Source organism: Sporobolomyces koalae, assembly GCF_050403365.1.
Source record: "Sporobolomyces koalae JCM15063 DNA, S_koalae_JCM15063T_v1_ctg47, whole genome shotgun sequence".
NCBI lineage: Eukaryota > Fungi > Basidiomycota > Microbotryomycetes > Sporidiobolales > Sporidiobolaceae > Sporobolomyces > Sporobolomyces koalae.
Genome location: NW_027481724.1, coordinates 48272 through 74024, shown reverse-complemented (window position 1 = coordinate 74024; position 25753 = coordinate 48272). Strand labels below are relative to the sequence as shown.

Sequence of the window (25753 nt, the reverse complement as noted above, 5' to 3'; positions counted from 1 at the left end):
TGGATTCTAAGGCGATTTTGATTTATTTTTAATCTTACGCTTGACATAGGCAAAGATGCGAGTGCGAGAGTTCGTACACTTCTGCATATTGCGCAGAAGGTTAGAATTACCTCAAATCGCCCAAATAACCATGGAAGATTGGATCCTCGTGTGTCTCGCTCGCGGGATGCTGTTTCACGACTACCGTCCTTCACAAACCGGCTGGCCCGTGATGCTCCTGATCAGCATGGAATACGCCATCAAACAAAAGGTAAATCCTGCTGTCAGCGTGACTTCCGCCTCTTGGTCGAAATTTCTGACAACTGGCTTGCATGCACACAGCGTGACGAAAAAGCTATGGCTGTAGTTTCTCATGTGGCTCAAGGCTTCCAGGTCTGTTGCGAGCTAGCAGCTCGAAAGTACCTGGACAAGGACTAACGAGCACGATCTTGACTCGATTGCACTTGCAGCACGTACTGGAGAAGCAGTCGAAGCGAGAAAAGCCGTCGGAGTTTTTCGAAACGATGAGAATCACGTTGCTCAACGACCTCGAGTCATGTACACCAAGCCAGAAGCCAGATCCTGTGTTCGAGTGTCTGAAAGAAGCTCTCGGAAAACTACCCTTGTCCTGCATCTGCCGTCTCACCGAAGTTACATTTGAGGGAAAACCCGCCACGCATGGTGGAAAAACCGCCTACGAAGATCTTCGACGCATGATCAGCAACTTGAGGTATGATTTTGAATTGGGCCACGACCAACGCCATACGGATAAGCAAACAGAGGACGTGAAGACTTACAGCGACCTCTACCAGAACCATGAACCGGCAAAAGAAGTCCGTCGCTTCCCATTCTTGCGGTTTCTAGATTGACTAAAATCGGCCCCTGTTCAGGAGGATACGATGGCGGTGATCACAAAACACTGCGTCGGTATCATCTCTCCCGTTTACCGGTTGAGCTGGACTGACACGTCAGCCTGGGATTTCTGATATCTGGCAGGAGCACGTGCTGGGCGAAGAATGGCGTTTGGTATTTGAACCCGAATTGCCTATCAACTCTCCTTAACAAACGAACGCTGACCCTCCGTGTCGTTGACAGATCTGGGAAGAATGCGTCCTCAAGCACAAGCTCAACGTTGATTGCCAGTTACGAATGGATTCCAGGCGAGACAGGTGAGAAAAAGCTCATCCGATCTTGCGATCGCTGTCACACAAAAGCTGTTTCAATCCCGTCTCCCGAGCTACTCTCTCGATCTGAGCGATTTGTGCTGTATTGCTTGCTTCCCTTTTGTGCCCTGGTAAAATCTCCCTGTGACAGTTGCAGTGCAACTTTGTGACCTATGTGATTGCGAAGAGGGTTTTGGAAAGAAGGTAGGTGGTAAACGTCGAGCAAGGGAGGCTACAGTGAACGCGAGCAAGAAGGATTTTGCGGCAGAACAAACAATTTTTCGTTGAAGGAGGAACCCTCGCATGTCGTAGCATACAGCTTTGGAAAAGGATAGCCCTCTATGGATGTCGGACAAGCGTGTCCTGGACATTCACGCGCGCGCGACCAGAGGAGGTGAAGAGAAAGAGCAGCGATATCGATTACTCCAGGCTTCCGATTGGCTGTACAGATCGTAGGCGTCGAGCTGAAGTACTACGAGGTCACAAGCGTGCCGAAAGCATCCCGTGAAAAGCAGCGACCGTCGCGAGTCGGCCAACAAGCGATCAAGAGATGAATGGGCAATGCGAGTGTGTTGCAGGTGGATAGGCCAAAGAGGTCGAGCAAGTCAATACACAGTGATACTGGTCGCTCTACACAGATTTTCGAGACGGTGTACGGCGTGTGGGATCAGGTTCAAGGTGGAGAAAGTTCGGCAAGATGAGCCGTCTCTTCTCCCGGCGCCAGCTCACATGCTTCGGACAAGTCTACTGCTGCGGCATGGCCTGAAGCTATCGAATACCCAGGCGACACGAACAGTCACTACTTCACCTGTCCTCGCTGCCGCAAACGCGCGCAAGGCAATCGCCAACTTTCCTCGCCCGGTCAAGCGAGCCGCCAAGCCTTCAAACCCAGTGCAAGATGGTCCGTTGGATTCGTACCAACTCACCGCTCAATTGAAGCGTATCACGTCACAATCAAGCTGGTCTCGCGCGTTGACTTTGCTCCACACTGCACCTCCTCACGCTGCTACGACCGTTGTCTGGAATGTCCTGCTCAATGCGATCCTTCAGAACAACACGAGCGAAGGAACGGGTCAGATCAAACGAGCGTACGAGGTTTGGCACGACATGAAGAAACGCGGCGTCAAACCGACCGCGAGGAGCTTTGGCACGTTCCTGAGCGGAGCAGCCAAGATCGCAAAGAAGCTCGAAGCGAGAGGCGTCGCGAAAGGAGACGGACCCCCCAAGGAAGTGATTGGGAGCGATGTGCGAAACAAAGTCGAGATCATTCACAAGCAATGGCTCGTGTATCAGCTCCGGGTGCAAGAGAAGCAACCCGAGGCAACAGAGGCGGTCAAGGAGGGTGAAGACACGGTGACAGACCTCAACGTTCATCCTACGAACCAGTACCTAGCCTTCCTCGCGTCGTCCCTTTCTCTCTCCACCGAACCTGCCACCGTCTCGAAACACCTTTCTCACCTGATGACGACGTTCGATTCGATTGCGATGCCTACAGCAGCCGAACCTGTCACAAGAAACGCAGTCACTTACGCCCTCGTGCTGAACGCTCTTCGCACTGCGCTCCACCTTTCCCTCTCTTCTCGGCCTCCACCTTCATTCCCGACTTCGCAGCAGCTTCTCGACGGCGCGCTCGCAATCTTTTCCCCTCTCGTGACCGAACGTCATCTCCCAGACCAAGATCCCCTCACACCCCAACTCGCAACTTCGTTCCTGTCGCTCTTCCTCCTTCCTCCGGCTTCTACAATCTCGCTCTCGACGCAACAATCCATTCTCGACCTCTTGCCTCGAATGCACGGACTCGTCTCTCCCGGAGAACTCGCTTCTCTCGCTCCTCCTGCAGCTGCGACGGTCCCCGTTCCCGTCTCTTCCCCAGCACTCGACAGCGGCGCGCTCAAATGCGTCTTGAGCGTTTTGTCCAAGTGGGAGAAACACGATCATGTCCAAGCGGTGTGGGAACAGGTCAACGAGTACCCCGAACGATACTTTGCTTCAGGTACGAATGAAACCGAAATCGAACATGCCGAAGTTGTCATCGAGAGTTTCGGCAAACTAGGCGATATCGATAGCGCTCAAGGTGAGTAATTCCTGTTCATTTTGAGAAAAGACCTAGTACTGAAATACTGACGCAAAACGTGTCTCGGAAACAGCAATGTTGAATCGATTGTTACTCGAACCTCAAGGTTCAGTGCTTCGACCTCGACTCCAAACCCTCGAAACAGTACTCGAAGCTTCGTTGCGAAGTGGCAACTACCCTGCGGCGCTCGCAACCTACCAACTCTTCTCGTCCCCCTCGTCGACATTGACGTCTTGCGACAAGGATGATCCATCCCTCGATAGTCGAGTCGAGTTCTCTCCGAGTTTCAAAGCGACGACCACGTTACTCTTGACCGCGTACAACTCGCGCGACAAGACGAAAATCTGGTCAATCCTGAAACTCCTGACTCTCTCACCTTCCGAAGGAGGTAGCGCGCACTCTCACCTATTCGGACCTACGAAATTCCCACCCTCTTCAACAACGACGAATCGTTCAAAAGCGGATTTCGCAGGGTTGACCAAAAAGGAATTGGCGATTGTCAGGATTCAACAGAAACGAGATCTCAAGTTTCAATTGCGGTACGGACAAACTCTGGTCAAAGCGCTTGAACGAGTTTTGCAAGGTCGAGAAATCTCGTTTGGATCGAACGGATCCAACACGAGGGACATGCTCGAGAAATGGTACGAACAAGTCAGACCGTGGGTTCAAGCACGTGAGAGGGTTGAAGGGAGGGAGAAAGGAGAGATGGAATCGAGACGCGAGAGGATCGTTACCAGGCGCAGCGAGGACCCCACGACGACGTCTCCGGTCAAGGTGGTTTCGCAGGAAGAATTGGAAACTCTCGCTACTGCTCCGAAGGTCGACCGAGAATCTTTCACTCGACCAGCTCTGGGATCTGAAGAAGAGCAAAGGAAAGTTGGGAGGAAAGAGAGGAGAATGTCGTGGTGGAAAGAACGGGAAGGCGACAGTGGGAAACTCGAGCGAGAGATTTACGAATCGAGACAGAAACGATTCGACGACCGGAATGCGAATCGAAACAGCAGGAACGACGATAGGGCTGCGGGACGGAATCGAAACGAGTTTGGATCAGGTAGGAGGGACAGTTTCGGACAAGACGGGCCGACAAGATCGTCCCGTTTTGAGAATGACAGGATCGGTCAAAGCTCATCGAGAGACGGATACCGGGAAGATTCGAGGAAGGGCAGGACCGGTGGCGGCGGACAATTTACCCGCAGGCGATACTGAATAGAACTTGTAAATCTTGTCATGTTTGTTGTTTTTACTCGCGTTGCTTCTTGTTGCAAACCACTCCTCAACCCTCGCAACTATGGATCTGGGCGAGGATGCTGATTCCTGCGTTTTTTGATTTCGGTTCGATTTCATTGCACTACCGTTCGACTTCGCTGCCAGATCCTCAATCGATCCAATCCTTTCTCCCCGGAAGGCACGACGATATCGGTTGGAATGTCGTGTCGGTAGTAGCTTGGAGTCGCAGTATCTAAAAAGCGGGAACAATGTTCAGCTTGGCATGAGGAACCTGAAACCAGAGATGGAGCTTGCCTGGTACTGCGACAAACAATTGTTTGTACACAAACTGGTTCGTTCTCGGATCCTGTTCGCAAGGAATAAGTGCGTAAGCGATTGTCGGAGAGAGAGAAAGAGAACTGTTGTTTTGAGATCACCTTTTGTAACTCTGCGACAACTTCGCCCTGACTGAATTCGCCCAGTTTCGGTTTCCTCAATCGCTTGAACAGTCCACTCTCACCGTTGGACGAATCCGAGATGAACCCTTTCCCACTCGTCATGCCAAACGCGGCACCGACGAACCCTCCAAACCAACCTGTCCACCCTTGCGAACGCGAGTCTCGTTGCGACTTTGTTCCAATTTCGGGTTCGACCGGTTTCGGGTCGGTCGAGAGATGAGGTTGGTACTGTTCGGGATGATGACTGTCTTGCCAGACAAGAGGTCCGATCCATTTCTTGGACCAATCCAACCAACTCTCTTCTTGCGCTTCGAGTTCGGCTGCCGGGTCCCTTGCGGACAACGTGAACCGGATGAATAGAGTCTCGAGCCCGGTTTGGGGATCGTGGGTGATGGAATGGGCAATCCGGCGGTTGCGACGCATGCGGTCCGTAGTGGTTGAGCCGTGAAACGAGTATGGAGGCAGCAAGATTGTTTGCAGCTACAGGTAGATCCGAGTCAGTGCAACAGGGAGAGAGAGAGAGAGAGGAAGAAAGAGATGTACGGCTTGATCCTGCTGAATGCGTTCGGTAATGTCCTCAAAGATTCGGGTCGGACTGTTTTCACTAAACAATTCACTCCCGACGGCCCACACGACGAGACCACACAGCCCGGCTCCGGCGAGAACGACAAAGAAGGACGAAGTCTGTTTCGCCGCTTCGCCAAGTTTCTGCGGGCCGTTCAGGTTGGACCAAGTTTTCGCTTGCTGCGAGATGAGGTAGTCGCGGTCGAGTTGCGAGTGGGGCAGGGGGAACGGGCCAATGTGGGGCGAACCAGACGCGGCGGCAGATGAAGCGCGGTTGAGCGAACCTCGCGCAAACGCAGGGTTGCTCGCAGGCGAGGACGACGAGGGCGCAGTCGAGTAGAGCCGGATAGTGCGCACTGGCACGGCACGGATGAATCGGGTCGACATGGTGAGTGGTGGAGAGAAGCGCGAGTTTGGCGGAGTCTCGTCTTGTCGCCTGCGCTCTCTACCCGCAATCTCTCAAGATGGACAAATTGTAAGGGCCAACTGTTGCATACTGTGAATTATAATGTGCTAACCATGTCCGGTGGACGTAGCGGTGGTGCATTCTCGCAAGGTAAGCCTCGCAGCACCGCCCACCCGCATATCGTCATCTTGCCGTGTACTGACTCGCCGTGTCCGGTACAGCGAAAGCCTACGCCGAAAAGGGCAGGACTCACGTCAACTCGGGCTTCGCCAAGGTCGACAACCAGTGGCAGCAGCGACAACGGTCCTCGTCTTCCGCCTCGGCCGGAACCGCAGACCGCGATCAAGACTCGACTGCTGCACGTACAGGTCCACCGCCACCACCAGCGTCTCGCACTCGAGCTCCCTCCTCTTCGATTTCGACCCCGACCGCCTCGGGCGGAGGAGGAGTCTTTACCAACCTGTCCTCCGCGGACAAGCAAGCCTTCTTTGCTCTCCTCGACGAGTATTTCAGTTCGCGACCACAGTTCTCGGCTCTGTTTACCCAAACTACGGCTACAGAGATCGAGAACCTTTCGTCGTTCCCGCGTAGAGGCCCTTTGCCCACGAGCTCGTCTTCCCCGGCCCCACCTCTCCCTCCTCCTTCTTCTTCTGCCGCTCCTCCTCCTCCTCCTCCGACCGTACCTGCACCCGCGACACGAGGACTCGGACAGGTCACTGCCCTGTACGACTATGTCTCGTCGAACCCAGAAGACCTCAACTTTGCCGAGAACGAAACGTTTACTCTGCTCGAGATCGGTATGGAGCATTTCTCTCTCGACTTGATCTGCTCATGACACGAGGAGATCCTGACAGACTCTTTGTTGTCGACAGTGAGTGACGATTGGTGGAAGGGTGAGACGAGAGATGGAAAACAGGGTATTTTCCCAGCAAACTATGTACAAAGATCCTAAGACAGCAAGACAGCATGTGAAAGTATCAGTTGAATGCCCGTTTGTCTCGGCTAGTGGTGGGAACTGTTTGACATGATCTTGAGTGAAGGTTCCAAGCCAGGGGATGAACATGGCCCGAGGTCTGCAACGCCAAGACCGTCCGCTTCTCTCGCCTCGTTCTCCCTGACTCATTCTTCTGTTTCTCTCACGCTCGATGGCTCGTGCCAAACGTTGACTAAATCAGGGTGGCGCAAGCTATAGCTATCAGGTCCGAAAAGAAATCCATTTCTCGCAGGAAGGTCCGTGTTGAAAGAAAGACGGAACAACCTATAGCAGAGAACTCAAGGAGGGACCACAGACAACCGATCGTCGAAGTGCCGGGTTTCCGAGTCTGCTCGCTCGGGTATTCCAAGAGTTTCTTGCGAACTTGTATGTACGTACTGTAAATGACGCGCGGGGGGGTATTCGCAAGAACCGGACAACCAATGTGCCGAGTAAGACTTTGGGCTTGGACTCTTTCGAACACAGATCCTTTCGGACCTCGGTCCACGTATCTTATCACTGCTCGTTCAAAAGGGAAGCAACAAAAAAGTCTTGGAGCTCTCGCCCTTTTTCTACAGTATATGATTTCAAATTCTCTTGTCGTGCTTGGACAACTTGTGCAAGCTCTGGTCCCAAGTCATCCCGGTCGACCTCGAGTCGTCGAATCTGAACCGATGCATTCGTCCCGTAAGAACCCTCGGCATCGAACGAGGCTAGTGCGTGATACAACTCTGTGGGCGTACGGGCGCATCGGTCCAAGCTGGAATCGAGACCCAGATACGGATTCGGATCGAAGAACCCGGGGGCAGTGAGGGGGTTATTTTTGGTACGCGCAACGTGTTGCGGAATTTTCTTTTTCCAAGGCAAGGCTTGGAATAATCCAAGGCGATCGCGCAAGAGGACTCTGCCAAGCCTTGTCGGCCTCGGACCCCCTCTTGCGCGCGGATATCTCCCCCCGGCTCTCCTTGTCGCCTACCGTATCTCTCGTCCTCTCCTTCCGGACTAAAGTCGCACGCCAGCACGCTAGGAAAGAACCGAAAGCCTCTTTTCCTCAAGCGCAACCTTTACCCCACTCGCCAAGTCTTCGGATCGTCAACTTTCGCGAGGAATCTCCGGGGGCTAATCTCGCTCGCTCCTTGTCGAACCTCTCCCTCTCTACGTCTTCCAATCCATCGCGAACGATCACAGCATGTCGACTGCAAGTGTATGTAGACCTGCCGGGTGCCAACACACCGCGCCTCGCAGTACTTCGGCTTCGAAAACCCATCCATCGCAATCTGGTCCTGCCAAGACTTTGACACATCAAATCACCCATTCTCGTCCTGGCTCGACTGCGAAACCTTGCTCTACACCTTCCACTCCTACCTCGACCATGTCATCAACAGCAACGACCATGGCGGAATCGATGTTGACTCCGTCGATCGAAGCGATTTGGAAGAGCTTTGTTGAGAAGGGACACCAAGATGTCGAACTGTTGAAACTGTTGCTCCTTACCAAGTCGAAAGAGGACGAGGTGAGTCGAGCCAACGCTCTTTGGTCTTGCTCGCGACAGCATCACGGACACTGACAAGGTCCTCCATCTTGACAGCGTTTGACCGCTCTCGATGCTCTCCGAACGGAACAACTCCGCGCGGCCAACACAATGGCCCTGCACCAGTACTTTTACCAGTACTCTGCCTTTTACGCCGCTCAACAACAACAACAGCAACAGCAACATCACCACTCTACCGCTCAACCGAATCGAGCTCCTTCCCCTTATTCGCCGGTTTCTCCGCCGCCTTCCTCGACAAGCGTACAAGGGTCGAAGCGTCCACGTGCCGCTTCGGATGCTTCGACCGCTTCGAACGAATCGACCGCGTCGAGTTCGACTTGTGCTGCCGTCAAGAAACCTCGTCTCGCGCCTTCGACGAAATCTTCTGCCTCGCCTCCTCCTGTAACGACCATCCACGGCGCGAAACCTTCACATGCCGACGTTATGGCGTTGTTGCGCAAGAAATGTCAAGCGAACCAATCCACTTCAAAGCCTTCTCAAACTCAATCCACTCTGGTTTCTTCGACGGTGACGGCGGCGCCACGCAAATCATCACCTCCTACATCGTCTACGAACCCTACAGTGTCGTCGACTTCACCCCCTGCACGTCATTCTCTCCTTTTGCGACCGGCTCTACCACCTCCGGCTCCTATCGCCACGTCGAACTCGAACCGAACTCCTCCCCCTCCGAGTCTCAAGATGCCCCAGATTGACGCATCCACTTCAACAACTCTGTCCCCGGTAGTCGAAGAGAGCGCACCGAGAGGCGGAGGGATCGACTTGTTGTTGAAAGCCGGAGAGTTGAAAGCTGAAGCTCTCGACTAAAGAAACTCGCACCCGTATCTGTCATATCCCTGCTTTTGTGTCATATACCCTCCTCTCTCTTGAACCTGATTGTAGTCATCGTTTCTCTTTATGTGTCTTTCTCGCATTTGCACGATACTTATATTAAGCCACTTCTTTGATTTGTAACCACTATTCTTCTGATTGCGCAAACCCAAACAAGCTGCATCGAATTTGCTCAATTCACAATGCCTTGATCTCGAGTACTTTGCGAGGCCAAGTTTTCTTCTTCAACGTGTTGTACCGAATCTTCTTGTTCTTCTCGAGTTTGTCGAGATCCAGGTTTGTGATGGTCCCTTTTGGGATCGTTCGTTTCTTGTTTGAAACCGTAGGGAGTCGAGGTGGGAGGGCAGGTGGTGAAACGCGATGATGCGGATGAGGTCGATGGTGCTGATGATGATGACTTTCATGATGCCCATGTTGATGTCTTTGACTAGGACGAACAGTTCGACGATGAGGAGGTGCAGGAGATGGGCAACGGAGGAGGATCAGGAGGATGATTATGATTGCGAGGAGAACAAGAGGGAGAGATTCCATCGTGTTGGAAATAAAGTCGGTTGCTGGTGAGCTCTCGATGTGAGGGACTCGGAGAGTCTGCGCGATGTCGGGACGAGATCAACCTTGGAACGACTAATTGAGGTTGAAACGATTGCAGGAGTGGAGTGAGAAGGGAACACGATGGATACCTTCTTCCTTTGGCTCGATTGCCGGATCCGTCTAGAAGTTGACAGTCACAAGAGAAGCAAGCAAAGAGAAGAGGAAAGAAAGCAGTGAGTTCGAGTCCTCCGGAGAGATCGAGACCCGACAATCATGGTCGAGAAGGTCAAACCACATTCGTCGAACCCTGTCTACGGTAACGACAAGAATGTCAACCTCCTGAAGACAACTTCCACTTTACGAAGCGCACAGAAATCTGTCTTGAACAGAAAGGCACGAGGAATAGGAAAACCCGATATGCGAGGCTCGAGCAAAGCCAGCCCGAAATGCCCGCGTTTGGATCTTAATGTCTGACTAAAAGCAACACCGCATATATGTGTCTGTAGGCGCTTGCGAGATCCAAAGCTCGACTGAGGTTCGGCGCCAGGTGAGCAAAAAGAAAGGAAAGCGTGCCATTAGCAGTGCACAAAAAGAAAGACCCGAGAGCGGATTGAACGCCCGGCCTGACGATGGAATCCTGCGAATCTCGAACGAGATACAACTGGAGTCGCCCGCTCTACCACTGAGCTATCAGGTCATGTGAGAAACATGTTCTACTGAGCGTATATATTCTTGCTGGCATTATATGTAACAGAGACGCGGACAATTGCTGTGCATGTCCCCGGGTCTAAACCATTTCCTCTCCTCCCGCTCACACCATGTCTACCGTACCGGAACCACCTGTACCCTCCACGTCTTCTGCAGGTGAACCGATACCGACGTTCAAACGCAAGAAGCGTCCAACGACACAAGGTTCGAAACTGTCACTCTCGAGCAACCCCGGTCCCGATGCAACCGAAGGCGACGATCCTACCACATCAGGTGAACTGGATCAAACAAGGTATGCTTGTTCAGCGGCTTCCCCCGGAATGCTTTAGCAAGTACTGACTGTCAGGGGCGCGTCTGGTCGGTTTCCGATCTCCAATAGCGAAACTCTTGAACAACTACTCGCGATTCGCAAACTGAAACGTGCAACTGCTGGACTCGATCTTGAACGGTTGAACGCGGGGGAGAAGAAACGTCGCGTGAAAGCTTCTACGGGCGAAACCGTTCTCGAGAATGGTATGATCGAAGGTAATCAAGGAGGTATCGCCGGCAAAGACCGACTCCGGGACGACGGGTGAGTCAAAATCGTTCTTCCGGAAATGTATCAAACAATCGGCGCTGACGCGATTTGCGGTGTCATGAAAGGGATGGTTCCGAGGCGAAAGCGCGCAAGATTGTCAAGTCGGACAACTTTACCGGTCAAACCAACACGGTCGATGTTGACAAGCACATGTAGGCGCTCATACATAGTGTCACTCAACGAATCAAGGACGCAACTCACTCTCCCGTTGGTGACGCAGGATGGCCTACATCGAAGCCGAACTCGCCAAGAAACGTGGAATCGATCCAACCGCGTTGGCCGAAGCAAACAAACCGTACGACCCCCGCGACGAGTTGTACAAGGTTGCCGAGAAGTACAAGTTCAAAGATGTCGAGGACAAGGCGCAGGGCAAACTCGAAAAAGAGGAAGAGGAAGGCAATGTCACGCTCAGTACCGGCATGCTGATGGGTATCCCCGAAGTCGACCTCGGCATCGAGTGAGTCATGCCCTCCTTCCTCCTTGGACTATCTCGTCTCGAGAATTCACGGGCTGACAGCAACTCGCTCGCTCCAGTATCAAACTGCGCAACATTGAAGAGACTGAGAAAGCGAAACGAGCGCTGTACGATTCGTCCGTCGCAGCCGCACGCCAGGCTGAGCAGGAACGAGAAGAGTTTGCCGTCGAACGCTGTACGTCCCCACCGAAAATCTACCGAGATCTGTCTCCCTCGCGCACATACACGAGAATGGTCTACTGAGAAAACGATGGCTCATCTTTGCAAAGTTTACCGACATCAACGACCGCAAGAGTCGGATGCAGAGGCGTTGGCAAAAGCGCGCGCGCTGGCAGCGAATGGAGCTTTGACAGAAGCCGAGGCCGAGGAGGAGATGCGAAAATCGAGAATGTCGCAGGGAGGGAACGGGGGAGGACGGAGACAACTCGCGACGGACGAGATGGCGATGGAACGGTTCAAGAAGCGGCAACGGCAGCAGTGGGGCAAATGAAATAATAGCAAACTCTGCTTGTCTTGAAAGACTGTTCGAAATCGAGAGAAGAAAAAAAAACAGGGGCTCGATCTAGAATCTCCGGGATCTTGATGACCGAGCAAAAAAACTCAGCACGCAATCTTGGAAATTCGTCCTCCACTCCGTCTGTCAGCTTCGTCGGCCTCTTCCTCTTCACGTCAAGATCGCCTCTTGAAGTCGACTCCTTTCTCTTCTACCTACACCTGCATCCGCAACTAGGTCGACTGACGAATAGTCACCTTTTTCAACCTTCTCATCGAGCTCTTTTCGCTGCGCTTTCACCGCGTCTCCAGTTCCGGGTCCTCTTCCCCTCCAAACCAACCATGGCTTCGTCGTTCGACCCTACCCTACTCGACCAGTACAACGAGGAACTGAGTACGGCTTCACCTCAAGAGATCCTCGCATGGGCGATCGATCACTTGCCTCGATTGTACCAAACGACCGCGTTCGGGTTGACTGGACTCGCCGCGACCGACATGGTGGCCACCATTTCGAAACGTCGCAAACTCCCTCACCTCGTTCCCGTCATCTTTGTCGACACGTTGTACCACTTTGAAGAGACGCTCAACCTGAAAACCAAAGTCGAGAAGAAGTACCACCTCGACGTGATCGTGTACCGACCTCCGGGAGTGTCGACCACGCAAGAGTTTGAAGCCAAGTACGGCGACAAACTGTGGGAGCAAGACGAGGACACGTACGATTACCTCGTCAAAGTTGAACCGGCTCGAAGGTCATACGACGAGTTGAACGTTCAATCGGTCATCACGGGTCGACGGAGATCGCAAGGTGCCGATCGAGCAACCCTACAACCCCTTGAGATTGACTCGACCGGTCTCGTCAAGGTGAACCCGTTGTGTCGATGGGGATTCCAGGAGGTTAAGGATTACGTCGACATGGCCGGAGTGCCGTACAACGACTTGCTCGACCAAGGGTACAAGAGTATCGGCGACTGGCACTCGACTGTGCTGCCCAAGGAGGGAGAGGGTGAAAGGAGTGGACGGTGGGCGAGCAACAAGGGCAAATCCGAATGTGGACTCGTGAGTTGCTTTCGTGCCTGCTCTCATAAGCACACAGGACTTGGGGGCTAACCTGATTCTCAACGATGCTGCAGCACAAGGATTACTTTGTCATGAAGCGAGCGTTCGAGAAGAAGCAGCGAGAACAGGAACAAGCTGCAAACGACAAAGCACGTGGAGACGACGAAGTGGGAGAAACTTCGGTCGACCTCGGAGGTTCACCCATCTCTTCTCAAGACCTCGGTGCCTCGTTCAGCGATCTTAAACTGGGAGCTTAAGTTCTCCTTTACCGCTGCCGCAGACGTTTCCCTCCTAGACACTATCTCTTGCTTCACTCCTTATTCGTTCCTTTCTCAATATCGCTATAGAATACCTGTCGTTTTTGCCTCATCCATCGACCTTTAGATACCCTTGGTGTTGCTCATGTTGGAATATTCACACTATCTCTCGAATCCTTCGCCTCATTGGCCGTCTCTCCATTGAATTCCTTCAGAATCCAACTTTACACGCACGTCTCGTACAGCTGCAGCGAGATTCTCTGAGCTGCATACGCGAAACGAACCTCCTCTCGGAAAAGCGAGTCTTTTGTCAAGCATTGTCACTCTGTTTCCAAAAACCAAAAAAAAACCCAAATCACACACAGCCACAATTCAGTGCTTTCCCTTCTTGTTCTTCTTTGATTTTTTCCCACTTCCACTTGAACCGATTTTTTCTTCTTCTTGTCCTCGAGGACCTCGTACTACATTCTTGGGCTCTTTGAGACCTTGAGCAGGGAACTCTTTGAGGTGGGTTTCCGGACTCGTTGGAGGAGAAGTAGTAGTTTGGGTTTCCGATCGGAACATGGGTTGAGAGAGTTCGAGGGGGGAAGCGGTGGCTGAAGAAGATGCAGTTGTAATCGAGCTTGAAGGTTCAGCCGCATCTCGAGAACGAGGCGATGTGATTGATTCGACGTTGTGTTCAGACTCTTAGCTCAGTCAAGCGCTCAGGTGAGAAGTCAGTCTGCAGGCACGAGAACGAAGAGGAAAAAGACATGAACTGAACTCGGGTTTTTCTTACCTTCGAGTGCTTGTTTGATCCTTTCCTGCCTAGCCTCATCAATCTGGCTCTCAATCTTTCCAAGCTGCTCGTGATCAATCATTTTGGTTTTTCCATTGTCGACGACTTGTTCAACGACGATTTCATTCAATTCGACCTGTTCCTGTTCTTGCTCTTGCTCTTCTTGTCCTGAAACACCTTGACGTTCGTTCCAAAACTCTTGCTCAATGAGGATTGATCTCTTTCCCTGCACTTCCGCGTCGGTATCTTCAATCGATTTGAGTGCGGTCGTATCATTTCGAGTTTCCGTTGGAGCCTGACTTTCGATTTCGTCGACGACCTGATCCCAAGCTTCAAGAATCGCAGTTTCCGTCGTAATTGCAGGTTTGAGCGGAGAGGGACTTGGCGTTCCCGCTACTCGTCTCAACGAGCTTTGCGCAGAAGAGGCAAGCAGGCGAGCGGCAGGATCTTGACCTCGGGTAGAACCGGATTCCTCGATTGCGGGAATTTCAGAGTCTGGGACTGTTGAACTAGGAGCAGGCGAGTGACTCGGCGAAGGAGGAAGCGAGACTTGAGGGGAGACTCCGGGAATGACGGTCGCGAACAAAGTAGGGAACGACACTCGTTTGCCTCGCAAACGCGGATGATGGTAAGTCGGCGGAGTGGGAGAGAGTGGAGGTGAGCCACGACTGGTCAGAAAGAAAGAACATCATTCAGCTTGGAATATAAATGAAAACTGGGAAAGAACAAAGCTCACGCGATAGCTTGAAGATCAAGCTTGTAATCCTTCTCGGCGTTCTTGATTGATTGAATCTCGCTTTCCTCTTCTTGTGGCGTTTCAAGCCTGACGGGAGATTCCGATTTCTCCTTTCCCCGCTTGACCAAGCTTGTGTAAAGCTCCCTGTTTCTCTTTCTTCCCCTCTTGCTCTCTTCTTCGTCCGGTTCCGCGTCACTTCCGAGCACTGTATCCTTGACGTTTCCACTGAGAGCCATCACGAGCTCTGTGAAGAGCACAACGAGTCGTTTGATCAGATAGTACAAATCGCTCGTTTCGAATACCAACGCGATCGAGATTTCGTGAACGAGTGACAACATGATCGCGACGATCGGAATAGAGAGTAGACCTTCAACGAAACCAGGTCGACGATTCGAGAGCGTTGTGGCAGGTTCGGTGACCGGGGAAAGGGCTTGAGGTGAACGGTCGAGCTCTGCTTCGTGGGAACCTTGGAGGATCTGCAACGCTTCAAGCTCGTCTCGAGTTGGAATCGTCTGTGCGGTTGTGTACTGCAGCGCTGAACCAGTCGCGATTTGTTCGATTGAACGGGAACGAGCACGTTTCTTGTGCTCATGACTTTCGTCCTCTTGATGAACGATCGTCGAACTGAGTTTGCGCTTCGGGTGTGAGGGTGGAGCTTTCACTTGCTGAGCTCGAGGAACTGGTGGCCCAGGAGGGAGACGCAAGCGAGCAGTAGCTTGATCGAGCCCGAGATACTTCAACACGCCGACAGCAAAGTACAGGAAAATGGGCGCAACGATTTTCGAGTACGATAACCTCGCAAAAGGCTGAATCGATTCCGGCAAACGCTCGAACAACGCGAAAGGCGTGATTGACCCGGCTTGTGGTTTGATGAGAACCTGAACGAGCTGCTTTTTGTTTTCGCCTCGAGTCGACGCGAAGACGAGTTGAATTGTGCGAGGGTCTCCGATCGAGGTCCATTCGTCGTGTTGCTCGATATCGAGAGGCTTTCCAGCTTGGAAGCTCAACGAAGCATCCGAGATTCGAGCTCCTCCTGCTCCTGCAAGACTGCCAAACTTGAGTGTCCAATGCGCTTGTACACTCCAGGTTTCGCGCTCGGCGGAGGTGGCCAGATCAGGCGAGTTGATAGAATCGATCGAGATCCTCCAAGCCGAGCGCGGAAGGGTGTCGACGGCGACGAGCGGAAGATGATACAAGGCGAGAGACCTCGCCGAAGTCGAGCGAGCAAGGTTTGGCTCCTTTCTCGAGAGAAGCGTGTCCGACGTAGGCGCTGAAAGAGGGAGGTAGGGCAGGGAGATGGTAAGGTGCGGCGAAATGAGATCGAGCAGGGAGCGATGGGAGGAAGGCTGCGGATTGGCAAAAAAATGGTTCACGAGATCTAGCCGCCATTTCAAACAGTCATAGTCAGCGCTACTACACGACACGAGCCGTGAGAATGAGAGTTTGGCAGTGGTTGTCATGTTTGTCAATTTTGCGTTCGCACGAACCTCCTTTTTTCTACGAGACTCGTCGCGTGCGCTGACCCGGTCTCGAGTCGCATCGGCGCGAATGTGGATATAATAACATCGAAGGAAGGACAGGTACAAGTGGGAGGCCCTCACCTCTGACGATAGTTTCGTTGATGACGCCGTCTCCTTCCGGGATTTGTTCCGGTTGATCAATGTGCGGTGGAGGGACCTGGCGCGACGACGATGCAGCTGCACCAGATTGAGACATCGGATGAGCTCCCCAAATCAAAGGTTGCCGTGAGAAAGAGAGAGAGAGAGAGAAACGAGAGAGAAGTTTTCTCCGCTTTCGTCGATTCACAGTTTCGCTCTCGCGTCACGGCGCGCCAGATTGTTCGCGCTCACGCAGTCCAACATTGCTACCGTGACAAAAAACATTTCTGCTCGAGCGAGAGATCCTGAATCATTCGCAAGAGAGCAGTTCGCGAAGCGGGGTTTGGGCCCTCGGGTTTCAATATACACATACACACACACAAGCGCAAACTTTCCCCTTCTGATCCGAGTTTCTAGTTGGACAGACTTTTGCCCATAAACTTGCGTCTCTGGAAACTGAGCCACCACTTGCTCGGTTTCGTACCCCGTTCAGTCGATTCGTCTTTCGGGTCGTACACTTGCTGTACCAACCTCAGCACGAGTTCTTGTCGCGCGTGTAGCAGGTAGCTCTTCAACGAATCTTGAGAGTCGAGTATACAAACATGATCAGACTACTAGGTACGAATAAAGCACGCGAGAGAGAGAGGGGGGAGAGAAGAGACGAACCGGAAGAAGGGCGGTCTCCGGCAGGCGGTCCAACAAACACGTTGTTCATGGGGAACCCAGGTTCGCCTGGTAACGAAAAGTGATCGATCGCGTACGTCGTGAGATGCTTCTGTGCTTCCTGAGCTGACCACACTCGTGCTGATTGCCAAAAACCGCGCGAGGGTTCAATGTTTCAAGTCGAGAAAACCCCGAGCAAGTTCATGAAAAGAAACGTACCATGACCAATCTTGGCAAGACAGTCTCCCGTGAACAAGATCAAGTAGATCAACACTCGGTCGGCGTTGCCCGCGATTTCAAAGTTGCGGAACAACGAGTTGGCACGAAACAGGGACAGGGCTTCCGAGATGATGTCGGGTCTCGAGGGATCGGCTGGAGTCGGTGCAGCGCCTCGGATCGAACTAGAGAAGGGCAGGAGCGAGAGGTTGCCAATCTGACGCGATTGAGACAGGTCCTCGGGATCGTTGTACGACGAGTGGTATGCCTGTTCAACGGGTCAATTCAATCCGGCTCTGTACTGTTGCGAGAGAGCAGCACTCACCGGCATGGTGGGAGCGAGTGCGGGTGAGAGAGAGCGGACAAAGTGGGGAGGCGCCCTCGTCGTCATCATCCATCATCATCAGCTATCTCTCTCTCGTGATAGCTCTTCTATGGCTTTGTCGACGCTACTGAGACTGTGAGGATAGAGCATACGCGGCTTGTCCAGAGGTGCCCCTCGCGCGGAGCTTCCAACAGCCTCTCATTCGGCGCGTACATCTCGCTTGTCCTCAGCTGAGCGATCCCGACACCGCGTTGCATGCTTGCGACTGCCTCTGTACTCGGAAACCAGGACAGACAGCTCTGATCGAGCGCCGTCTTGACTCTGCTTCCTTTGCTTGACATCGCTTTGACCCGGGCTAGGCCGTACAGAGCTACCGGCTCGTATTCTTCTGTTCCGATGATGTTGGCACAAGTTTGCATCCTGTCGACACGGAAAGCGGTCGCGACTTTAAATTTCTTGTTCACTCTACGAGCATTCAAAGGATCCAGGAACCGCCTCGTCACTCTCGGAAAGGCGCTCACGAATCGGTGGGTCGGACCTCGAGACTTTTCACTCTGGCTACAAGCTCAGTGCATTGAACAGAGACAGGAAAACACAAAGACACATATTTCAGAATAAAAAAGTCTAGTAGACTTAAAGAAAAGAAAACAAGCGATTTAATGGCTGTTGAACTCCATAACGAGAGCTAGTCGAAGCGAGTACACGATCACTATCTCGGTCGATGCGTTGCCCGCGTTCCACCGTTTAATCTCTGCAACGTCCGCCTCGAGACGGGAGCACCTAGTTCTCCAAACGGTACCGCACTCGAACCTACCCCTTTCCTCTTGACTGGTACCTCCTTGCCTCTAGATCGAGTCGCTTCAGAAGATCCCCAACTAGAAGAAGCTGAAGCGAGATGAGTAGGAGATCTCGAATCGAAGCCTGTAAACCCGGAAGACCTTCCTCCTCCCGCTCCTCCTCCTCCGTTGGGTTCGGTCACTCGTGTAGCGTTCGAGTGTCGATAATGATCTGGATCGACACTGTTTGCTCGAGAGTAGGACGAGGTGTAGAGATCGTTCCGAGTGGTTCTGTCCAAACGAGCGTACGGGTCCACGGGGGACGCAGAAGAAGCGGCGGCAGTCGTCGATACAGGATTACGAACCGAGGTTGGTTTGCTGACCATCGTTCGACTGCCTCCACGAGAAGATCTTGTACCCGGTTCCTGACCACTGTAGCGTTGCGAGCTCGAATAAAGTGATGATTCAGATCCAGCTTCGAATCGGTCATCGATGGCTCCGTAATTCGTGGATGGAGGGTACGGTCGTACTGAATCGTACAAAGGTTCCGCGATGTATGGTGCTCGACGGGGTTCAGCTTCAGGCAGATCGTAATCGTCGTCTTCGTCTTCGTCATCGGTGAAAGGGTAGGAAGGGTGAGTGCGACTGAACGACTGTACTTGTCGCAAAGGACGAGTAGAGTTGGGTACCGAACGTTCCGAGCCCGTTCCGGGTCCGGATGGGAACCGATAACTGCTCGTCCTGGAAGTTGGCCCTTTGCTAGCGTCGTCGTCGTCGTCGTAGTCACGTTCTCCTCCTCTTCCGTCGCCACCACCCGAAGAGTATCCTCGACGAGAGCGAGACGAAGGAGGTCTCGAAGGGTCTGCTTCATCACTCGACTCGTCACTTGAAACCGGCGTGTACGACCGAGACGTGGGTTTGCTCGAGCGACTTGAGAATACCGAAGCGGTGGGAGGCGGAGGATATTGAAAGCTCTCGGGCTTGACCGCTCGGGGACGCAGAGGAGGATCGGTCGGAGAGTAGTAACTGTAAGGAGAAGCGACGACGGCTGGTGAAGACAGCCTAGGGGATATCGTTCGGATAGGAGCAGCCCTAGAGTTGCGTCCTCGAGCAAAATCGAATCGGGGTTCACTGTCGTCGCCAGAGAATGCTCGAGACTGCGTATGATGGGATTCTTGCTCTTTCTCATCCCCGCTCGAAGATTGATGAGGGTGATGGCGGGATCCAGCAGGCTTATGCTTGTCCACCTCTCGACGAGCAAAATCCTCTGCCTTGCGCATGTCTCTTCTCGCATGATCAACGAACGAGGAGAAATCCTGTCGCTCTTTGGCGAGGACCGGGCTCGACGGAATCGAGCGAGCGCCAGCGTGCACTTGCTTTTCTCGCAAAGCTCGAATCGTTTCAATGGGAATCGTTGTCGAATTGCCTGAACAACCGAGAAACTTGGTCATCTTCACTAGAAGACAAAATTGAGGAACCCTGCAAACTCACGTCTCGCATTGCGTTTCGCTTCGAGGTGGGCAGGGGTATCTGCCTCGCTCTCACTTCGATCCATCGACCGCATCGAGCGGGACGAGCGGGAAGGGGTGTCTGACAGGTCTGTCTCGGAATCGAAGGATCGCGAATGCGACCGAGGACCTTGGGGCTCGTTGCGCGATTTGGCAGGTGGGAGCGATCCCTCGGAATCATCGTCAGAGTCAAACACGGGAGGTGGAGCGTTCCTTTGCGTCGAGTGATGTGCTGAAACTCCGGGAACGGCATTGGAACTTTGGCCAATATCGATGGGTTTCCTCTGGCAGGGGAGAAGCAATGTCAGATACAAGGCAACTCGTGAAAAATACATCAAGAGACAACTCACACTTGATTGCTGATCGGGCTCGGAAGGCGGACGGGAATCTCCAGCGAGACGATCTCGACGACGAGGATCGTCTTCTTCCGGCGCTGGCTTCTTCGCAACAACAACCGGCTGCCTTGATCGGTCGAGAAGGCGGCGCTGATGAACTTCGCTCTCATTAGGATCATCTTGCGCGTGACGTCTGGACCTGCGTCGATCCTGCTCGCGTCCGGCTTTGCGTTCAGATTGTTCTCGCTCGATGTTTCGTCTCTCCTCCTTGATCGCTTCCCGCTCTTTCTCGATCCGCCTTGCTTCGCGCTTTGCCTTCTTGCGCGCCTCTTCATGCTCGATAGCTTGCTTCTCGTCCTCGACCTGACCAGCATTCGAGACGATCTTGGTGACGGAATCGCGCAGGCCTTTGAGCCCGGCATCGAGAGTGGCAGAAATGGACATCGCGCGTTGACGAATCGCTGAACGAGGAGCCGCCGCGGCGTCGTTCACGTCGTTATCCGATTCTGCAGGTGAATCATGGCGACGTGACGGGCGTCGACCTGTCGATCCGGTTTCCTCTTCACGACGACGGCGACTGCTCGAGCGATGGTGGGACGTTTGTCCGGTTGGCTCTGAGTTGGCCATAGACGAAGAGGGCCGCGAGCTGCGATGCTTCGAGCGAGATCGACCTGCAGAAGACTCTTTCGTCTGAGCTCGGCGAGAGTCTTGCTGGTCAAAGTCTTGCTCCTCCTCCGTGCTTGCCTCGCGGTCTCGATGTTTCTTCTTGGCGTCTTTCTCCTTACAACTGGTGAAGCGTTCCGAAGTCTCGAGCATGCCCTCCGCGGCATCTTCAGCTCGATCGACCATCTCTTCGAGCTCTGCCTCCTTCGCCAGCTTGTCCTTTTCCTCTCGTTCCTTTCTCCTATGCCTCTCTTCTCGTCTCTTTGCTCGTTCTGCTTTACGCTTCTTCCTTTCCTTTCGCTGTTTGTCCTCCCATTCCTCAACCCCAACCTCAGCCTTCAACACATCCTCCTCGACTTCCCCAACGACCAACTTCGCCTCGGTAGCGATCATGCTGCCGACACTCTTGAGCCATTCTCCTGCTATACCTTTGAGAGTCGCAGGCTTGACCGGTGCTTTCTGTTCCCGCTCGACTCTCGACCGTTCGACCTGATCCGGATCGAACGCTTCGTCCTTCGCAACGCGCGCAGTCGCACCGCGTTTTTTGCTCGATTTGGCTTTGAGCAAAGTTGTCTCGCCTCCTGCAGGAATGTCGAGTTCATGATCGTCCATGTTGCCGCGAACGAGAGTGTCATCGTCAGAATCGTCTGGTCGACGGTGTCGGTTGCGCGAGACGGATCTCCAGGTAGGTTCGGTTGAGCGATTGGCAGCTGAACGATCAATAGTGGCACGTTCAGGGGAACGTTCTGCAGGACGAGAGCGTCGAGTTTCGGGGATCGGCGAACGGGAACGCGAACGAGGTTGAACCGACGAGCGGGATCGTCTGTGCGCTTTCGGTTTCTCAACCTCAGCAGAGGCCGGAGATGGAGACCGGGACAGCGAGCGGCCTCGTCTCGAGCGTCTCGATCTCTGAGGGGTTGGGGAAGGCGAACGAGAAGGGTCCGTGGGCTTGGCAGCAGCCTTTTCCGTCTCGTTCGCTTCCCCTCGATCAGCATGACGCTCACGAGCCTTTGAACGAGTCGCGGGAGGCGACTTCGAACGCGAGCGTGACTCGTCGACCTCCTCGACCTTTGGTTCGGGTTTCTTGTGGTCGGTCGGTCGCTTAGATCGGCTTGAACGAGACGCACGCAAGGGGGATTGTGAGCGAGAGCGGGAGGGAGATTGGGCTTTGGTCGAAGGATCAGGCGAAGGTGAGCGAGAGGGCTCGACAATCTTGGATCGTCTCTTTGAGCGAGAGTGACGAGCGGGGCGCGGAGGCGGAGACGGAGATAACGAACGTGAAGGAGAACGCGAAGTCGAATCGCGGTTGGTTCGTCGAGCTCGACCTCTTTCTTCTTCTCTCGCATCTTTGGCGTCGACTGACGGGAGAGAGGATTGCTCTTTCTCGCTGGACGGTGACTGAGATCTTGAATGCGAGCGGCTGGGAGCTCGAGGTTTCTGCGAGCGAGATGAATGCGACTTGACTGGCGGAGGAGAGCGCGAGACTTCCTTCTTCGACTTGGGGTTGCGCGAAGAGCGAGAACCGATAGGCTGCGACTTGACGATCGGAGACTCGTCATTTGAACGTTTCTTGCGGTCATTTTCGGGCTCGTTTCGCTTCGGCTTGCTCGGCTCCTCCTCCTCGGATTCATGTTCCGATTCGGACGTCTCCGGTTCTTTCGGTCGTTTCGATGACCTTGTGGAGCGGTCTCGTGGGTTCTCCTCCTCCTCTTCCGAAGAATCATTCACTTGAGGTTTCGGCTTACGCGCACTCCTCGAATGACGACCGCTCGTCTCCTTACTACGATCATCAACGACCGCACGAGCCGATCGCTCGTGATCGGATTCTGATTCGGCGACGGGTATGTTGTACGGCCTGTCGAACCGAGGGCGCTCAGAATCCCGATTCGGAATTTCGAACGGTGAAGAAGGCCTCGAATCCATCGAAGCGACGTATTGTGCGAGTGCCGAGGGAGGCGAGTAAGGGTCCTCGTTTGGGATTTCGTCGTTCTCGGTCTCGTTGTCGCTTGCGACATCCTGCTCGTCCGGATCAGGTTCCGCAGCATCATCGGCTCCGGTACCTTCGCGTGAATAAGAGATCGTGCGATCCGTGTACGCGTGCCAAGTCGCACAGTGCTTGTCTTCTTGGTACACGTACAACGACAAGTGCAGTTTCTGCATCCAAGAACGAGCAGAAGAAGGCGAAGAACACGTCAACCGTTGATCTCGCAAGGACCGAAGGAAAAGGAAAACATGACTCACATTGTCGCCGACAGTCCGAGTCCAGCTTCTGTTGACGACAATGTACATGCCATCACTGTCTTTCCCTTCCTGCTGTTCATCGTCACCAACTGTGCGCTCTTTGACGACCTCCCAGACAAAACTCCCTTCCTCAAAGTTCTGCGTCAGGTACCGTCTGATCCCTTCCCTCTGAACATCTGTCTTGAGCGATTCGGGCAAATCGTGAATCGCAGGGTCGACGAGGTGCGCGAACGGGAGTTGGTGCCCGTACTGGGGGACCGGGCTCAACGCGGTAAACTTGACATGCAAGAACGGTTTCGAACTCGACGACATTGAGGTGACTGATGAGCGTTTGAACGAATTGGAAGGCGTGAGAGATCGAGGCAGAAACGAGGACAATCGACGTTTCGATGTCGAGCGGGTCACTAGCGGGATGGACCCAGCGGTCAACTCCTTGACAACTGATCCGAAAGATGGGGAGTGGGACTCACTGCGAAAGCCTTTCGCGAACTTGACTCGATGGTCGATAGTCGGGAGCAAAGGAGCAGAGAAGGAATGGGGACAAGGCGCGAGACGGAGCCTCGTGTCTTGTCGGATTTACCGCGGATCCGGAAGGGATCTGTGCCAGTGATGACGACAAGTTCTTGAAGCGGACCCATTCTTTAGACCCTGCTCGCTCGAGTCGTCTCGGAGGTAAATCGGATGCCGCGTTCTGCGGAAACACGTCTTCTCGCTTCATGAATCTCCGGAGCGTGGATCACCTTTGTCTATTGCAATATTTACACTGGTTGAGGTGTCGGCGAAAGGTCGGAATTTACAGCCCGGCGGGTACGCGTGTAGCCTCGTCAGGGTCTTTTGCCCGCACTCTCCGCTCGAGCTCGGCGAGGTACTTGTCTTCGCTCTGAGGGCACAACTTGCGCACCGAGTTGCAAACTTCGTACAGATATTCCTGCAAAAAAGGGAACAGACAGAAGAATCAGCACTGTGTGATTTCGTCCAGTCAGATCAGCTGTGAGAGTTTGCCTTGTTTGGTCCAGAAGGTCCAACAGAGCGAGCAATTCGGCTTGAGAGTGTGTCCATGTCTTCTCCTCCCGCGAACGAAGGATTATGGGTCTCGCCTACGTAGACTCGGACCTGTCGAGACAGGGCAGATCGTCAGTGAGGGGAATCAGCAAGTTCGGCAACAGTCGAGAGTGCGCGTCGACTAACATCCTGCTCGAGCACAAATTCGTCTCCAGATGCGGTAAGACCGTAGACGTCAACGGTACGAAGAGTGTATCCGTCCTTCTCTCGATGATCTAGGTAGGGCCACGCCTCGGCGGCTTTCTCTGGCGGGATATGGTAGATCATGCCTGCTCGGGAAACGCGAACAATCAGATACTGATCAAAGGCGCTGCCGAAATGATCTTCCCCATGCTTACCCCAGACGTGATGCGAACCTAACGGGTCGTCCTAGAATATATCGGTCCTGTCAGGACTCGCCAGAGCATGATTTACGCAGCAATGAACATTCTATGTGGCTCACCTTGCGATGTTCTTGCCAGTCGTCTTCAGTCACCAGAGTCACGACTGTAATCCTTCATCGAGGAGAGACAGCTCAGTATGGAGCGAATCAAGGCCGTCGCCCGCTTCTCAAGTGAGCGTTCTCGGACCAAACTCACCTCGCCCCGGATACTCATCGGTCCCACGATGGTCATGACTTTCTTGTGCGAACCGCCGTACGAACCCCTTGATGTATCCGGGAGTCGAAGCGAGATCGAACGGAGGCGGCTTAAAGATGAGCGAGCCATAGCCAAACACCGAAGTCATCCCTTCTGGGGACGTCGGAGTCGCTGTCGGGTCCATCGTAATTGAAAAGTCAGCTCCATAGATGAGTCCTGGCAGAATTGCGCCTTGCGCATCTCATGTTGAGTGATTTCCATTTCCTCTTCAGCATCAAGGAAGAGGTAGACGGCTTGTTTTGCCGGTTGTGAATCGCGACAAGAGTATGTCGCATGTCCATGGCTCACAAAAACGTGTGATGATGTTGCCGATCGTCAGGGATACTGATAGAGATGGTCGTCCGTTTCCACCTTGCTTGTCGACGTATGCGGCTTTGAGACTCACCTGAAAGACTGCTGAATCCACTGTCAACCTCCTCGGGCTGGCTCATGCGTGGCTGTGAATGTAGGGCGTCGAGAGGCGAAACGAGATCAAGACACGGGAACAAGTCGTTGTTTCCCTTGACCAGCACTCTCCAACGAGCAGGCCAATGACCTGGACAACAGCAGCTCAATCTGTGTCTGACGATCGTGTGCCGACCCATCCTGCGCAGCTTCTTGGCACCCCGCTACGGCCCTCTCGGAGTTCCCTGCCACCACGAACCGATATCCTACGTGTTCGAGCGGGCACAGGTGCGAGAACGCAAGCATGTCGTATGCCCGGCATGAAGGTACATGCTGGTGTGTGCGGGACGGCTTGCTTTGTTCCTGTGAATCTATGTCTTCTGCTCCGGTGCTCTTTCTCGCAGCCTGTCGCGTCGCCGCATTACATCTCTGCAGCCTTGTTCCACGGGCCATTCATCAGCCCACTGTTTATGCTCGAATCAACGAGCGAGGCTGATCTCGGGCGACCGCGGACTCTGCGGACTTTGCCGG

General features: G+C 53.6%; 11 protein-coding genes across 11 annotated transcripts; 6 read left to right on the top strand and 5 right to left on the bottom strand.

Annotated features, from left to right (window-relative positions):
• Positions 1 to 130: 130 nt before the first annotated feature.
• Positions 131 to 417, top strand: JCM15063_006250 (uncharacterized protein; the record flags this gene model as incomplete). Its single annotated transcript, XM_076680868.1, has 2 exons — positions 131 to 250; positions 322 to 417. The coding sequence occupies 2 exons, from the start codon at positions 131 to 133 to the stop codon at positions 415 to 417; spliced, it is 216 nt and encodes a 71-aa protein (XP_076532014.1).
• Positions 418 to 1871: 1454 nt separating this feature from the next.
• Positions 1872 to 4422, top strand: JCM15063_006249 (uncharacterized protein; the record flags this gene model as incomplete). Its single annotated transcript, XM_076680867.1, has 2 exons — positions 1872 to 3216; positions 3290 to 4422. 2 exons carry the CDS (start codon positions 1872 to 1874, stop codon positions 4420 to 4422), a joined length of 2478 nt encoding a protein of 825 aa, XP_076532013.1.
• Positions 4423 to 4556: 134 nt separating this feature from the next.
• On the bottom strand, positions 4557 to 5831 carry TIM21 (Tim21p; the record flags this gene model as incomplete). The annotated part of the gene is made up of 4 exons (XM_076680866.1): positions 4557 to 4675; positions 4738 to 4789; positions 4860 to 5360; positions 5424 to 5831. The coding sequence occupies 4 exons, from the start codon at positions 5829 to 5831 to the stop codon at positions 4557 to 4559; spliced, it is 1080 nt and encodes a 359-aa protein (XP_076532012.1).
• A 132-nt stretch (positions 5832 to 5963) lies between these two features.
• On the top strand, positions 5964 to 6802 carry JCM15063_006247 (SH3 domain-containing protein; the record flags this gene model as incomplete). Its single annotated transcript, XM_076680865.1, has 3 exons — positions 5964 to 6000; positions 6072 to 6647; positions 6723 to 6802. The coding sequence occupies 3 exons, from the start codon at positions 5964 to 5966 to the stop codon at positions 6800 to 6802; spliced, it is 693 nt and encodes a 230-aa protein (XP_076532011.1).
• Positions 6803 to 8012: 1210 nt separating this feature from the next.
• Positions 8013 to 9179, top strand: JCM15063_006246 (uncharacterized protein; the record flags this gene model as incomplete). The annotated part of the gene is made up of 2 exons (XM_076680864.1): positions 8013 to 8336; positions 8412 to 9179. 2 exons carry the CDS (start codon positions 8013 to 8015, stop codon positions 9177 to 9179), a joined length of 1092 nt encoding a protein of 363 aa, XP_076532010.1.
• Positions 9180 to 10552: 1373 nt separating this feature from the next.
• JCM15063_006245 (telomere length and silencing 1 family protein) lies at positions 10553 to 11984 on the top strand (the record flags this gene model as incomplete). The annotated part of the gene is made up of 6 exons (XM_076680863.1): positions 10553 to 10734; positions 10822 to 11013; positions 11085 to 11171; positions 11240 to 11476; positions 11554 to 11669; positions 11764 to 11984. The coding sequence occupies 6 exons, from the start codon at positions 10553 to 10555 to the stop codon at positions 11982 to 11984; spliced, it is 1035 nt and encodes a 344-aa protein (XP_076532009.1).
• A 344-nt stretch (positions 11985 to 12328) lies between these two features.
• Positions 12329 to 13299, top strand: MET16 (phosphoadenylyl-sulfate reductase (thioredoxin); the record flags this gene model as incomplete). The annotated part of the gene is made up of 2 exons (XM_076680862.1): positions 12329 to 13042; positions 13117 to 13299. 2 exons carry the CDS (start codon positions 12329 to 12331, stop codon positions 13297 to 13299), a joined length of 897 nt encoding a protein of 298 aa, XP_076532008.1.
• A 372-nt stretch (positions 13300 to 13671) lies between these two features.
• JCM15063_006243 (uncharacterized protein) lies at positions 13672 to 16529 on the bottom strand (the record flags this gene model as incomplete). The annotated part of the gene is made up of 4 exons (XM_076680861.1): positions 13672 to 13985; positions 14078 to 14745; positions 14814 to 16191; positions 16415 to 16529. 4 exons carry the CDS (start codon positions 16527 to 16529, stop codon positions 13672 to 13674), a joined length of 2475 nt encoding a protein of 824 aa, XP_076532007.1.
• A 295-nt stretch (positions 16530 to 16824) lies between these two features.
• Positions 16825 to 17621, bottom strand: ARC18 (Arc18p; the record flags this gene model as incomplete). The annotated part of the gene is made up of 4 exons (XM_076680860.1): positions 16825 to 16991; positions 17078 to 17215; positions 17294 to 17558; positions 17616 to 17621. The coding sequence occupies 4 exons, from the start codon at positions 17619 to 17621 to the stop codon at positions 16825 to 16827; spliced, it is 576 nt and encodes a 191-aa protein (XP_076532006.1).
• Positions 17622 to 18324: 703 nt separating this feature from the next.
• On the bottom strand, positions 18325 to 23450 carry JCM15063_006241 (uncharacterized protein; the record flags this gene model as incomplete). The annotated part of the gene is made up of 5 exons (XM_076680859.1): positions 18325 to 19817; positions 19883 to 20183; positions 20250 to 22008; positions 22261 to 23051; positions 23139 to 23450. 5 exons carry the CDS (start codon positions 23448 to 23450, stop codon positions 18325 to 18327), a joined length of 4656 nt encoding a protein of 1551 aa, XP_076532005.1.
• Positions 23451 to 23931: 481 nt separating this feature from the next.
• On the bottom strand, positions 23932 to 24926 carry GCG1 (gamma-glutamylcyclotransferase; the record flags this gene model as incomplete). Its single annotated transcript, XM_076680858.1, has 6 exons — positions 23932 to 24066; positions 24141 to 24251; positions 24327 to 24469; positions 24539 to 24569; positions 24643 to 24686; positions 24779 to 24926. The coding sequence occupies 6 exons, from the start codon at positions 24924 to 24926 to the stop codon at positions 23932 to 23934; spliced, it is 612 nt and encodes a 203-aa protein (XP_076532004.1).
• Positions 24927 to 25753: the final 827 nt, after the last annotated feature.